This window comes from Nilaparvata lugens, chromosome 3 (genome assembly GCF_014356525.2).
Source record: "Nilaparvata lugens isolate BPH chromosome 3, ASM1435652v1, whole genome shotgun sequence".
Lineage (NCBI taxonomy): Eukaryota > Metazoa > Arthropoda > Insecta > Hemiptera > Delphacidae > Nilaparvata > Nilaparvata lugens.
In genome coordinates, this window is record NC_052506.1 from 92,047,799 (window position 1) to 92,064,581 (window position 16,783).

The window sequence follows — 16,783 nt, forward strand, 5'->3', positions numbered from 1 at the left end:
AGGATTGGTTGAAGCTAGTTTACGCTGATACTGATGAGAGCATTGTAAACAGATCAATGCTTTCTGGTGTAAATAGTACATTTGAAAAGGCTTCATCCATCTCTAATGAGTTTTGACAGAATGGATTGCAGTCTTCAATTTAGAATGTCTAAACGACTTATAGCCTAATTGAAATATTCACACATTTGTCTTTAACTGCTCGAGGAATAACAGCTTTTTTGTCCATGGATTTGCTAAATGAAGTGTTGTCAATTATTTTGAAACAGTTCTCTCAATTACAATTGTGATAATTAAGATCAGCAGACGCGGTTCAAGTGAGCTATTCTGTTTTAATAATTACTAGTGATAACTAACTGTTTACAATGATAGGTTTTCAAGGTTACATTGTTGTTATCAGAGCCTGGCTTCAACCTATGAAGTTGAAAGAATAATCTATGCAGTTCTTCCTGGTTGAGTATTTCTTTCTCCAATATGTTTGATTTTTTTCAATGATTTACTTGTTTATTTGTTTACTCGTGTATGTAACTTTTGCATTAAATAAACACAATAAATGTTTCGTTTGGTTTTACTTTACTTATGAGAGGGGCTTTTATCTCTTCTTCCAATTCACGCTTACATGAATCTGTTTTCATAAAGCCCTCTCCCCGATGAATAATTCAGTGAAGATAATTGAAAAATATTCATAATAATTAATATATTTATGTTCTTGTGTGGTGTGTGTCTTCACCTCTACATTATTTGTGCCACTTATTGTGTTTCATATTCTTTCGTTGTGTTTCTTTCATATTGCTCTCTTGTGATCTTCTTTTGCTTGGCTGTATTGCTTGTGTCGACGTTTGATTTTGTTGTGACAAAAAATGATGTATGTCATAGAAATGACTTATTCATGAGAGATGGCTGTGTGACAAGTTAACCTTCAGCTGGAGTCTTTGGTCTGTCACTTGTCAGTGAGACAAATTTAATATCCTTATGAGTTCTCATCCTTTTCACCTGTTTCTTCTATCCTGTATTATATGTTCAAATCCAAATTCATTTGAAAATAAAAGTTATGTGTAAAATATAATTTCAAGATTACAAAACACACTACAACATCTTTGGAATTCTCATACCAAATGTATGTAATAGGACTGAACTACTTCTTCTTGTAACTTGGGGATTTGTACTTGTTACTTCAAGAGATGAAATAATATAAAACTACATGAACTATTTCGATCATGTGATTATATTTCATTTTCATTATACTAGTTCCATTTCAATACTCATAAAAGAACCTTTATTTGACAATTCTGTTTGAAAACTTCATGCATCTTGAAATATTATTAGTTACAAAAATTGGATGCAAAAGATCACTCAGCATAAATCGCTAGTTGTGATTGACAAATGAATCACTCATTTGTAATGCTTGTTTAGGATAGAATGTATTTGTTGCCCTTTGTTTCACATTTGAAGCGTCACGAATGCTAACGAGATTCAGAAACAACAATTTTTGAAATATTTTATCCATAAAATATTTGTTTTAAATCTATCATATTGTTCACACAATATTTTGTCATTTTCTCTAAAACAGCATCCTAAACTTTCTCCTCTCTCCAATTGCTGAACTTTGAACATGAGATACACGCATAGAATTGTGATCCAATTATCATATTCTGAACAGTTACATTTTCCTTAAATTTTCTGATACGTTTATGTTGCGTAATTAAATTTGAGGTGTTGGATGTACTAATGGATTGAAGTTGGAATTTTTGGAATTCTGCAATCGGAACTCTTCAGCTCGTGGTAGATAGGCAGTAACCGCAGTTTTTTAGCATGAGGTCAATGTCACAGCTTATTTGAAAATAAATAGTTTCTCAATATTTGTTTACACCGATCTATGTCATAATCAAACTATTCCACAATATCCGCAAAACTGAATTGGGGTTTTCTTGGTCTTTTGTTCGTATTCGAGTTAGCGGCTTGTTTGGAGGAGTAGGTCTGTCAGCATGTGTTAAATGGGGAGCGTTAGTGTGATTTTGAGACTGAACGAGTCGCTAAATTAATGGCCAAAGCTATTAATTTTACAGAAAGTCAAGCGAGTATTCTGTCTCGAGCTGTGCACGAGGGCCAAAAGTAGGTTCTGAACTACTTATAGTATAAAGAGCAAAAGAGCTATTTTTATAATCACAATTACTCTATTTTATGTCTACGAAAATGTTGCAGTCCGTAAAATCTAATAAAAGTGTAGAATTCCGAAGGACTTGCTTTTATCAGATGCAAAAAGAGTAGAGTTGAGATTAACAGTTTCTTGAATATTGTTAAAACATGAATAAACTTCATATTACAATAATTAAAACTAGGAAATCTAGTTCAGATTTATAATGGTTCTGGTCCAAAAGCGGACACCAATTCATGGTAGTTTCGAGTGCATCATTTTTTTTTAACTGAATGAGCAGATAGATACAACGTTGATCAGTTAGTCAATTATACTTCACTATACTTGGTCAGCTATACTTTTCAATTCTAGGATTGGTTGAAGCTAGTTTAAGCTGATACTGATGAGAGCATTGTAAACAGATGAATGCTTTCTGGTGTAAATAGTACATTTGAAAAGGCTTCATCCATCTCTAATGAGTTTTGACAGAATGGATTGCAGTCTTCAATTTAGAATGTCTAAACGACTTATAGCCTAATTGAAATATTCACACATTTGTCTTTAACTGCTCGAGGAACAACAGCTTTTTCGTCCATGGATTTGCTAAATGAAGTGTTGTCAATTATTTTGAAACAGTTCTCTCAATTACAATTGTGATAATTAAGATCAGCAGACGCGGTTCAAGTGAGCTATTCTGTTTTAATAATTACTAGTGATAACTAACTGTTTACAATGATAGGTTTTCAAGGTTACATTGTTGTTATCAGAGCCTGGCTTCAACCTATGAAGTTGAAAGAATAATCTATGCAGTTCTTCCTGGTTGAGTATTTCTTTCTCCAATATATTTGATTTTTTTTCAATGATTTACTTGTTTATTTGTTTACTCGTGTATGTGACTTTTGCATTAAATAAACACAATAAATGTTTCGTTTGGTTTTACTTTACTTATGAGAGGGGCTTTTATCTCTTCTTCCAATTCACGCTTACGTGAATCTGTTTTTATAAAGCCCTCTCCCCGATGAATAATTCAGTGAAGATAATTGAAAAATATTCATAATAATTAATATATTTATGTTCTTGTGTGGTGTGTGTCTTCACCTCTACATTATTTGTGCCACTTCTTGTGTTTCATATTCTTTCGTTGTGTTTCTTTCATATTGCTCTCTTGTGATCTTCTTTTGCTTGGCTGTATTGCTTGTGTCGACGTTTGATTTTGTTGTGACAAAAAATGATGTATGTGACATAGAAATGACTTATTCATGAGAGATGGCTGTGTGACAAGTTAACCTTCAGCTGGAGTCTTTGGTCTGTCACTTGTCAGTGAGACAAATTTAATATCCTTATGAGTTCTCATCCTTTTCACCTGTTTCTTCTATCCTGTATTATATGTTCAAATCCAAATTCATTTGAAAATAAAAGTTATGTGTAAAATATAATTTCAAGATTACAAAACACACAATACAACATCTTTGGAATTCTCATACCAAATGTATGTAATAGGACTGAACTACTTCTTCTTGTAACTTGGGGATTTGTACTTGTTACTTCAAGAGATGAAATAATATAAAACTACATGAACTATTTCGATCATGTGATTATATTTCATTTTCATTATACTAGTTCCATTTCAATACTCATAAAAGAACCTTTATTTGACAATTCTGTTTGAAAACTTCATGCATCTTGAAATATTATTAGTTACAAAAATTGGATGCAAAAGATCACTCAGCATAAATCGCTAGTTGTGATTGACAAATGAATCACTCATTTGTAATGCTTGTTTAGGATAGAATGTATTTGTTGCCCTTTGTTTCACATTTGAAGCGTCACGAATGCTAACGAGATTCAGAAACAACAATTTTTGAAATATTTTATCCATAAAATAGCTGTTTTAAATCTATCATATTGTTCACACATATTTTGTCATTTTCTCTAAAACAGCATCCTAAACTCTCTCCTCTCTCCAATTGCTGAACTTTGAACATGAGATACACGCATAGAATTATTGTGATCCAATTATTATATTCTGAACAGTTACATTTTCCTTAAATTTTCTGATACGTTTATGTTGCGTAATTAAATTTGAGGTGTTGGATGTACTAATGGATTGAAGGTGGAATTTTTGGAATTCTGCAATCGGAACTCTTCAGCTCGTGGTAGATAGGCAGTAACCGCAGTTTTTTAGCATGAGGTCAATGTCACAGCTTATTTGAAAATAAATAGTTTCCCAATATTTGTTTACACCGATCTATGTCATAATCAAACTATTCCACCATATCCGCAAAACTGAAATTGGGGTTTTCTTGGTCTTTTGTTCGTATTCGAGTTAGCGGCTTGGTTGGAGGAGTAGGTCTGTCAGCATGTGTTAAATGGGGAGCGTTAGTGTTATTTTGTAAAAAATGCTGACAGTTTGTGGTGAATTTCTCATTTAAGAAACGGATGTAGTAGCGGCTGGCTTGGATTGTCACTTTCGTCGGAGTTCACTTTTCACGCACGTTGCCGTATTACCGATCGTTCACGGTGTTGCGTCACTGCGTGAGTGAGAGAGAATTATTTTAGCCCGAGGTTGATTATGAGTCAGGTATTACCTGTTGGAACGTGCTGTCACCGGCGTAGACGCTTTTACGCGGGAAACGCGCCTTCCAAAGTAAATGACGACCAACCAATAGATGATGAACGATCACATCGCTTCGAGCAATCCGCGCACCTCAAACCGGTTCCCAATCCAACTGAAGGACTACCAACTCATTACTTGGCATTACTGGGCGATAACTCATTTCATTCACCCAATACCCACCCGCGCATCTTTCCTATTGTATTTAGTACCTATTGTACATACTTTTTTCATGTCTAAATCATCTAGTATTAAATAGTATTTCTCGTTATAAATTTTAGGAACGATGATGTAACAGTGTCAACCAATCTAATTAATTCATTCATGCCAGAATCACTTCAGACTGCACTGACTGTTGAAAAATGTCAAATTAAATTCAGTACTGAAATTCACAATAATAGATTCAATATACATCGAAGTGAAAACTTATTGGTAATAGAATATAAAAACTTGAAATAATAGAATGAGTACTGAAGTACAATAGACAATATTGTTTTAAACGTGAGCGATGATTAGTAAAGGATTACTATATTGCACTTATTAATTTATACTGCTTCTAAGATTAGTTTGAAAATGTGGTAACATTTTATTCATGTTTGGGAGCAAACACTTGTTTCAGGTGAAGTGACTCCACCTGGTATGTGGAGAATTTCTACTCATTCCACTCAAACTTAGTTTCATTTTATTATGAAGGAAGGATTAAATGAAATGGAACTTACGTGTGGGGTTTCCTTCGATACCCCAAACCTGGAATATGGTAATCCTCACCGTACCCCTCAAGAGGTGCTTGATGATATTATAGTGACTCGGAAGAGAGAAAATCAATAGCCAAAGACAAGGATTACGTGCTACGAGAATGCTACAGTGTGAACTATGCTACGGCTTACGGCGTCAATGTGAATTTATCACCTTCAGAAACTCGTGTGCTTGCTCTAGTGACAAAACATCAAGTATTAATGATACGCTATCATTCAAAATACTATGGTATTATCAGTCAAAATTACCCACCACATTATTAGAATTAACATCGGTCGAATATTAGTAACCAGAAAATCAACTGAGTTGTTATGAATTTATCATAAATATAAATACACCTGAATTTTAAATACATCGTTCCTGACTGTAGGGACGAGGATTTTGAATATCTGATCTATTTTTATAGTTTTTCATCGGTTCCATCACTATTTTCAAATCTGTTACTGATAATAATAATAATATCGAGTGACCTGGCTGGCTCAGGTCTGGTGTCAGAGTTTTCAGGTCGCAACTGATCAATTTCAGGGCTCTGGCATGACCTAACGACTGCTTTTTAGGCAGCCGGGACAGACGGTTTAACGTGTCCATCCGAAACGCGGGAGTGGCCCGAGATAAATATCTTTGCCCGGGGTGGTATTTGAACCCGGGCCTCTGATACTGATAATTTCTCCATATGATTGTTTATTTTCTTATTTAATCATCTTCATAGAGTTAGGCATTCCATGTCTCTCTACCCATCCCATTCATATACTCCACTGCAATAATTCAAGATCACTGAAAACATAATTTAGCATCTACTCTGAAATGAATGAAAATTCATTACATTGAGCCTAATGATGAATTGGTACACACACTTTCAACTAATCCTACCGTCTGGCCATGTGAAATAGTGCCTAAACGCCTCTGGACATGACATAGGTTGGCCTTGGTTTCAAATTTACGAGCACAGTGGCATAGCTGCAGACAACACAACATTGTTGTTTCCCTGTATACTCCAGGCGTGTCATACATTATTTGATGGTTAGCTGAAGTGTCCAGCTGACATGAGAAAAGCATCAGCTTAGCTTTTACAGTGCCCAAGCTCCATGGATCAATAACTGTAAAACAAGGAAAGCTCTTCGGATAATTTGAACATCCAATTTATTTTGATGAATTGAAGATTCCTACGACGTTTCCTATTCTCGAGCTTGAACATTTTCATTCTCCCTCTGGAAATAGTTTGTATTTCGTTTCAAGTTTTCAAAGAAAGATAAGTAACTTTCATATGAGCTTATTGTTAACTAGCAGGTAACCCGTGCTCCGCAAGGGTCCATTTTAAAACTTGACATACTGAAAATTTGACTTAATGAAATCTTGAAGAATTGAATAATAGGCCTATAACCATCCTCGGTTAATTAAGAATCTATATGCAAAATTTCAAGTTAATCAGTCCAATAGTTCAGACGTGATGATGCGTCAAACATAATGTTCCTATCCCGTACGTGAATAAGTCAGATCTTTTCTTTATTATAGTATCGATTAACAGTTTTTTTTTCAATGACGTGAAAGACTCAACAAACAATCGCCTATGTATGGAAATTAGTGAGAAATTGCATTCATTCAAAATGATAATCAATGAATTATTATTATTAAACGAAAATTGCCTATTTCTTGGGTGTGGCCTTTGAAGTCTTTTGAAAACAAAGGAAGAAGGTAATTATTTAGAGTGTGATCTATGTTTGATTTAAATTTTACAAACTTCTGATTTCTTATTTTACAAACTTATTGATTTCTAGTAATTAAGGGCAAATTCATTTCAATTCAATTTTAGCACGTTATGAACTTAATTGCGACATGTATCCTTGGCTATTCAAACACAGGATCTCATCAAATCAGAGGGTTTTGCAGCAAAGCTCTGACAACAAACTGTTGAAGACCAAACGTGCTCTTGGTCCGCGGTTTGGGATCCACATCAAGCTCTGTTTTCCTACAATGTGGTTATTCAGATTTGAGATTCAAATCACAGGCTTCAGCGTGAAACCATATTATGCAAATTCGTCGTTCAAACTAATTTCAAGAACATTTCATCATTTCATGTCATTCCTCTGTATATCTCACAGAACTATTCAGTATTGTCCATGACTATTGCCTATGACCTATGACTCTTGACTATTGCATGATTATTGACTTTAGTCTATGACTATTAACTATTAATTGTCGATGACTATTATTGACTATAGCCTATGATGATTGCCTATCGACTACAAATAATTATGATTCAGTGTATTGATGATTCAAGTATAGTATTACGATTGAAATATTAACAGTTATTGACTGTACTTACTATCTCACTATTGATTTACTGTAGTCAGCGTTTTCCACTAACACAAGCAGAAAGAATACGATATTTATTTATCCATTTTCATTACATACAAAGACTCACAGAAATCCAAGAAGAGCATTTTTTACTTTCCTTGCCCTATTACCATAGGTAAGGAAAGTATTGCTTTCCGAAAAAAATTAAGGTATCCCAATTTCTAAATTTCTATACGTTTTAAGGTCCCCTGAATCCAAAAAAGTGGTTTTTGGGTATTGGTCTGTATGTGTGTGTGTGTGTATATGAGTGTATGTGCGTCTGTGTACACGATATCTCATCTCCCAATTAACGGAATGACTTGAAATTAGGAACTTAAGGTCCTTACACTATAAGGATCCGACACGAACAATTTCGATCAAATGCGATTCAAGATGGCGGCTAAAATGGCGAAAATGTTGTCAAAAACAGGGTTTTTCGCGATTTTCTCGAAAATGGCTCCAACGATTTTGATCAAATTTATACCTAAAATAGTCATTGATAAGCTATATCAACTGGCGAAAATGTTGTCAAAAACAGGGTTTTTCGCGATTTTCTCGAAAATGGCTCCAACGATTTTGATCAAATTTATACCTAAAATAGTCATTGATAAGCTATATCAACTGCCACAAGTCCCATATCTGTAAAAATTTCAGGAGCTCCGCCCCATCTATGCAAAGTTTGATTTTAGATTTCCAATTATCAGATCTCAGATATAATTTAAACGAAAAATTTCGAGTGGAAAAGATTGAGCATGGAAATCTCTTCAATTAATGTCCAGTAAAATTTTCACCTAAAATTGAAAATAAGCTTGAAATTTGAGAAAATGTAATTATTCAATTGCAAACTGTTGGCAACTGTTGATTCTATTAAATCATTCACTATGAAGAGATAGCAGATCTCGTGTGTATCCAGCGTTATTGAACTGTCACCAGCTGGCTCAGATCTTTGACTTGAGATGCGCGTTTACACTAGCGTCAGGTGATCAATTTTCATAACGGCAAGGAAAGTTGTGTGAGTGAGCCACACCAGATTTTTACCCAAGTAACTGAAACAACAATTTTACTTATCTACATTATGAAATGAGGTAAAAAAAGAAAATCGACAATCAAAATGCATTTATATTCTATACTCTCTGATACAACTCTGATGTCCAAAGCTCCGCCAATTTATGTAGATGCATAACAATATTATCTATAGCTATTACCAATTGATTTTCATATCATATGCAGTTCAATAATTATTTTCTTAGTTTATATTATGTAAATTCATCTATAATTTTGCTGTATTGTAAGCTATTGTATATATAAGTGTAAAAGCCAGTATATATTGTAATCTACATAAATAAAGTACTCAATCAATCAATCAAGTCGCTTTTCATTATTTGCTCTCATTGCCTCAACTTTGCCCACAACACTTATAATATTTTAAATTGTAAAAAATAAAGGTGATTTATTCATCTATCTTTTCTGCATTGATAGACACTTCCCGCTTTTCTTTTAGTATTCCTGGCTGTTGAGAAGCTTGTAACACATCATCGTCTGTCGGGATTTCGGTGATATCAGAATAGATCTAGATGTTCACAAATTGAGTAGATGATTTAAGGATGATCGCGTGACGTGACTTATGTAAACTGCCAACAATAGAAGTTGTGCAATCGACTGAGGAAGAATAATTACGGAAACTTGCAACGAAGAATTCTGGCTTAGTTTGGATTGTTTACATTTTAGTGTGCTCATTCATCTTTGAAGCACTTCTTTTAATATTCAATCGTAAATACTCTCATAGATTATTGCTATAATACTCTATGAGAGTATTTACGATTGAAGAAGAAGAAGATTGCTATAATAGTCTATGAGAGTATTTACGATTGAATATTAAAAGAAGTGCTTCAAAGATGAATGAGCACACTAAAATGTAAACAATCTAAACTAAGCCAGAATTCTTCGTTGCAAGTTTCCGTAATTATTCTTCCTATAATATTAAAGGAGTATTAACTTTGTTGAATGTTTTGTTCAAAGAACTTCAATGTTCAAAGGATGAATAAAAACTAAAATTTTTTGATAAGTCTGGTTAATGCCATTGGGCATCCTATTGAACATAAATAACTACATAATAATTATGTATATCCCTAACAACTTGATACTGGATATTATTGGTACAGTACTCGGTAATCTTCTCAATTTTTAGCCTACCCTTTACTTATGTTTGTATTCATTTAATATGTTTGTATTTCTAAATAATAAATAATGCTGAAGTAGAACTCTGAATTATATTAATTTTTCTATCAAGATGATGATGCAATTAAAAAGTACAACTTTTTGTCTCAATCTCCAGTAAACTGAAAGTAGAATAAATGGTTTGAGTAAGGTAAGGTGTCCAAGGGCTCTAGGATGATCACCTATAATCACCCTTAATAAACAAAAACATTTTTTGTAATAATGACCACATCAAATAGTAACCTATTTGAAAAATATCATAGATACAGGATACAGATATTATAACGCTATATTGTACAATAACAAAATTTGGCAGAGGAACTGTTTTCGGATGAGCTTTTGTTCCTGCGGATAGTTGTATACTTATGAAGTTGTATCAACAAATAAATGAATTAATGAAATTTTAGTAAAGTTCAATTAAAAGTTCATTCTGAAACAATTCATAGCGTATTAACCAAATTTGGTAAGCAGTGATGAACAAATTTCGGCACAATAAGATGACGTTAGTGGATAAAAGTAATAATATTCGATGATGGAGAACATAAGGAATGTGAGTCATTGACTATTTTTAACCACTAACTCAGTTACGGAAATAATTCTATTAGTGTCTGACAAAATTTTATCACTTATCAACCTTCACGCATAATTTCCGACAATGCCATTGAATTCCTGTAAATTTTCTCTTAATTGAATTTTCATAAAAACTAAAATTTACAAGTAATTCGTGCTAGTATATCATAAACAGCAATCTTTCTAATAAACAGAACCGATTCACTGATTACATGGAGTAGAATTCCAGCACACTAGAAATAGATGGAACATAGGAAAACCATTATAAACTGAATACTGTATGAAGTATTTCTTTAGCTTTATACGTTTATACGTCGTTTATTCCTAAAAATTCCAGAGCTTCTATTCCAAATATCCTAAACTAGCGTTAAACTTTGAATGTGCATCTGGCCCTATGTCAATTTCTGCTCTTTGGACAAAAAAATTGTCATTTCTTCTTATAAAAGTCTTCACACAATTTTAATCAGTCATTGTGAAACACTATCATAAGATCCAATGGTATTCTTTAATTTCTGTACTGAGCAGAAATTCATTGGAAAGCAGGGCTCAAGAGTGTACCTTAGTTTTTCTTTGATTTTTCCAATGTATGTTGAGTGTATTCTATTTATTCTTTTTTATGAAATAATTTATTTACTCACATACAAATACAATCCAGGTAAAAACAACTGGCATTCGCCCAAAACTGCTCTAAACCTCAATTTGGAATACACAGTCTAGAGGTTATGTAAAAATGATAACTTAATTCACACACTATTTTGAGTCCAAAAAATGTATCTACTACAATTTTTAATTCATCAGATTAATTAGTTTCAGAATACAAATCAAAACAAGAATCTTCCTTCTCAATTGCCAAAAATATTAATAATTTCACTTGAATCTACAATTAATTATAATCATCTAAACATTGAAACATCTCTTAAGCTGGTTTTTCTCTGTGTAGACAGTGAATAAGTCAGTGCAAGAGCCACTACATGTTTATAGCAGTAGAATCCAAATAACATATATAGGTTCATTAATTTCAAAATAACCTATTTATAGTACTGTTAACATGTCCACCATTATTTGAAAGTTGAACTCAATTCCAGTTTTCCAATTTATCTAAAAGTTGGACTTAAGTGTACGAAGTCAAAGTGCTAGGTTACTCTGGGTTAACTACCCAGGAAGTAGTTAACTGGGAGTTATTACCGGAACTCTGGGTTTTTTATTCATTCCAAAATATTTCTTGTCATCTTATTTTATTTAGGGTGCGTGTCTCTGTTTAGGCGTTTAGAGTATCGCGTTCTTGAAAACTGAATACAACATGGAAACTGAAGTTTATTATTGAATTATTACGAGAGAGAGAGAGAGAGAGAGAGAGAGAGAGAGAGAGAGAGAGAGAGAGAGAGAGAGAGAGAGGGAGAGAGACGCTTATCAATATTATTAAATTGATTCTGAAGCTACAGATATTAGCTCTCTGTCTGATTGTAACTTGTATTTATTCAATTCATCTCCAATTATCGAGAAATTCAACTAGAACGCTTGTATTCGACCGCCACCATTTTGTCTACAGAAAGAATGTGGACCGCAGAACTCAGAACGCCTCACTGCTCTCTGTGTGCACACACCCTTGATGATTTATATAAAAGAATTCCCTATGTATTACCAAAGACAGTAGAAGAGCATTCGTTGTTGTTGAGCAGAGAGAGATAGTTCAGAATAAAGACATGTTGATTGCAAAAAGCATATAAGCACGATTATTTACAAAGTAATGATACAATAGATTGATTATGTGCTAATTTAAGAAAATTTGGCCCCCACTATATATGAATATGTGCTGGATGCCACTATTTTATAACAGTTGTTGTTTCAACTGTCATATTGAGGAATTATTCGTGGATCAAAAACTAATCATTAAAATTATTTTAAACAAACCTAGATTGTACCATACCGAGATGGTTCTTTTTAGTGACTTAAAGGTAATGATAAAACGACAATTATATATTAAAACCGTAATTGTATACTTCATAAAATATAAATCCCTTTTTCCTCGCACTTTAAGAGTAAAACCTATCTGGATGGAATGGTCAAGAGAGAACAATACCCCTCCTCCAACGCTGGTTGAATGGGAAACAATAACTGTCAACCCATGTCAATGCTCAACCAATATTAAACAATAGATCTCTTAATGCCCCCATCCAGATAGGTTTATCAGCATAAAATATATTTTGAAAACCTACTTCAAAATCCACCACTCTGGTCCGCAACTTACAACTCGACATAATTATGTACATCGTTTAAAAATATCAATTAGCACAAGGAAATTAGTTCTTTGATAATATTAGAATAGGCTCAAAATTGTGTTCCATAATGATGGAATTCAACTATTTTTCCAAATTTAATAAGGATGACTTGAAAATTCTGTTTTGAAACAATACCTATGTACATCTCCGATAACCTTATACGAGTTCTAAAATCGTTATATAATAAAATCATTTATTGCGTGAAACACACCATTTCATTGCAGGGTTTGTTTTTACCACACGACGAACATAATTGATTCGCAATTCGATGTAGATTTAGATATTTGTCGCATCTTGATAAGCTCTGCAGGAGCTCCATGTTGCACCAAAAGCTACAGAGTATAGACTGTCTAATAGTTGGAAATTATAACTTTGATGGACCTGTACAGAACACGGAAATGGAAATCCCAGAGTAAAATTCTGGAATAACGAGTAAAATTCTCGAGTAAAAGTGTGGAATAACGTCACTAAACTTAAAAGGATGGGGGCATACGCTTCATTGCACAATGGTCGAAAATGTGCTAAATCTACCTGCCAAAGGGTCACATATTTGTATTGTTCTAGCTTGACCGTCTCATGCCCCCATTGAGATAGGTTTTACCCCACTTTAAATTCAATTGTAAAAATTATCATTTAAGGCCCACTGCAAATAGATATGTCACATATCACACCAATATTGAATGTTTAAGGAAACAGTTGATCTATATAAGCACTAAACTAATAAACCTTCCGGACCACTTCCTCATAGACTTTAAGATTAGTAGAAAACTAAACTAGAAATAAAAACCTGGACATACAGTAACTTTTTCTTCCATATCGACGTATGAATCTCGGGATTACTGCTCAAACTACTGTTTGCAAGGCCAATTCTTTTAGATACATTAGTTGAAAGTGGACTCGCTTACAATTTTTGCACATTTTTTTCTCTTTTTTCCTACTTTCTTCTCCAATACTTCCCTTTTCTTCTCCTCTTCACCCTTCATTCTTTAATTTTATATCCTCTTACTGCCTATTACATGGGAAACCATAGTTGGCTAGGTATTTTTCCTCCTTTCTTTCTTTTCAGCACACCCCGCCATGAAGCCTGTTTTTGTATTTTATTAGAAATTTATTTTTGATTGTGGTTTTTTTGTGTTTTGATTTCTTTTATGTATATTGTATATTGTATTTTTATTCTTCTTCTTAGAAAGTACAAACAATACACAATATACAAATACAAAACTTGAAGAAGGTTCCTCACATAGGCAAAGCCTGTGTGCGAGGAACGAATTGATTAATTGATATATTTATGTGTTTCTGACAATAGAAAATTTACTGGTTTGAGAATCACTCATGTTCTCAGGGATACTTATTCGACTTTTTATTGGATAAACTAGTACCCTTCTTTCTGTTATTTTTTACTAAGGAGAATTATTACTTCTGTATGTGAGTAGTGTGAAGTATTAATTTGTGGTTTGAATTTGTTTGCAGAGCTGCCGGAAAAGCCGATCCTGCTGCCGCCTTTTGTGGACGCGACTCGCAAGCTGAGCTACCACCTGAACCGCAAGGGACGCAATGTCACCGACCGCGTCGTCTGTGTGTTGGGCTTCGCCTGCCCCGACATCACCTACTCGCCCGCCGTCTATCCCATTGCCGCACTCCTGCTCCACTTCATGTCAGGTAGGCCACTGCTCATCCACTTGCATGCATGCACCCTGCACTTGCTACACTACTAACAAATATTGACAGGACAACTAATAAACATGAATAGAATAGAATGAATAAAAATTAATAAAATGAAATAGATGAAATTAATAAAATGAATGAGTAAAGTAAATAAATAGAATAAATTAATAGTTAATATATAATCTAGGGTACTTTCTTACTAACACTAAAAATATTGGAAGTAGAACGAATGATGAAGTAAATGAATGTGTAATGTAAATAAATGAAATATATATTTAGCCCGCCGTCTATCCCATTGCCGCACTCCTGCTCCACTTCATGTCAGTTAGAACACTGCTCATCCACTTGCATGCATGCACCCTGCTCTTTGCAACACTACTAGCAGAAATACTGGCAGAGGAACTGATGACATGAATAGAATAGAATAAATAAAATTGATAAAATGAAATAGATGGAATGAATTGAATACTAAATGGAATAAATGAGTAAATAATAAAATGAATAGAATACTATTCATAAAATACTTATAAAATGGAATAAATGAGTAAATAATAAAGTGAAATAGATGGAATGAATTAAATACTAAATGGAATAACTAGAATGAATGATTAAAGTAAAGAAAAAATAGAATAAATTAATAGTTCATAAATAATTTAAGGTTAATAAAAACAATATAAAAACTTTTAGTACCCTTTACTATTAAAAACTTTAAAATATTTCAACGGCTAGTTTCGACCATAACTTAGGTCATTTTCAAGTTGAACTTCAATTTTCAAGTTGACCTAAGTTATGTTCGAAACTAGTCGTTGAAATATTTTAAAGTTTTTTAATATAAAGGGTACTAAAAGTTTTTATATTGTTTTATTAATTTGTACAAAAGTAGCCCATTTAAGTGAAGTGTTTTTATAATTTAAGGTACTTTCCTACTAACACTAAAAATATTGACAGTAGAGCGAATGATATAAATAAATAAATCAGTAAAATAAAATGAATGAGTAAACAGTAAAGTAAATAAATAAAATATGTAATATGAATAGATTTGGTTGATCCGCCGTCAAAGTTGGACTCAAGTGTACGAAGTGCACATTTTTTATTCATTCACTTGATAAAACGTAAGTAAACAATTTTCAAAGAAGGTACTTAGATTTTTAATTCTTAATAACATGAATAGAATAAAGAAAAAAAATTTTTTTCCTTGATTTTTATAGCACCTAGTTAAAGACTAATAAGCTATTCTATTTTGACATAAATTGATAAGAATATTGTTTGTGAAGGTAAAACCCATTGGTTAAGCCTTCTATATTGGTCAAGGATTAAATAAATATTATTTTTAGCATAAAATGATACAGTATTCTGCCTTTGCACTTCCAATTGAACACTTTAGCACTAAACTAATTTGTGTGGCTTTCTGCGTTGCAGTCTTCTTACTCCATGCACATTGAGCAGCTGGATTGCTTCCACGTTCACATGTTGATGAAGTCTTTTCTCATGTTTTTCTGCAAATCTTTGGATTTCACTGATGACTGTCGCCACTCCCAGGTCGCGGTGGAGATCAGAGTTCCTGATGTACCAAGGAGCGTCTACACAACTTCTGAGTACTTTGTTCTGGAAGCGCTGGATGATGTCGATATTGGATGGTCGGGTGCAGCCCCAGAGTTGAATTCCGTAGGTTCACACCGGCTTGAGAATCTGCTTGTAGAGAAGCAATTTGTTATAATTTGACAACTTTGATGTCCTCCCAAGTAGCCAGTACATTTTCTTGAATTTTATGCCAAGTTGTTCTCTTTTCTTCTTCACATGCTCCTTCCATCTAAGCTTGGCATCCAGTGTCATGCCTAGATACTTTGCAGTGTTGGAGTAGGGTACAATATTCCCATTGAGTGTTAAGGGGATATATTGAACTCTTCTGTTTGTAAAGTTGACTTGAACTGATTTTGCTTCATTCAATTTTATAAGCCAGTGTTTTGTCCAAACATTGATTCTGTTGACTGCCACCTGCAATTTCTCTGTAGAAGCTTCAACAGTTTCACCAACTGATAAAACTGCTGTGTCATCAGCAAATGTTGCTACTGTTACGTTTTTGGGTTGAGGTATATCAGATGTGTATAGGAGGTACAAGATGGGACCCAGCACACTTCCTTGAGGAACTCCAGCCCTGATTTCTCTGAGAGATGAAAAAGCATCATCTTGTTTTATCCTGAAATAACGGTCTTGAAG

General features: G+C 33.5%; 1 protein-coding gene across 5 annotated transcripts in view; it reads left to right on the forward strand.

Annotated features, from left to right (window-relative positions):
* Nucleotides 1-16,783, forward strand: part of LOC111046209 (GTPase-activating protein skywalker) — a 103,737-nt gene that overhangs the window by 50,745 nt on the left and 36,209 nt on the right. For all 5 annotated transcript variants that reach the window (XM_039425051.1, XM_039425054.1, XM_039425052.1 and 2 more), the window contains exon 2: nucleotides 14,372-14,560. In XM_039425051.1, the coding sequence (XP_039280985.1) occupies nucleotides 14,372-14,560 (189 nt within the window). The remainder of the gene's footprint in view (nucleotides 1-14,371; nucleotides 14,561-16,783) is intronic.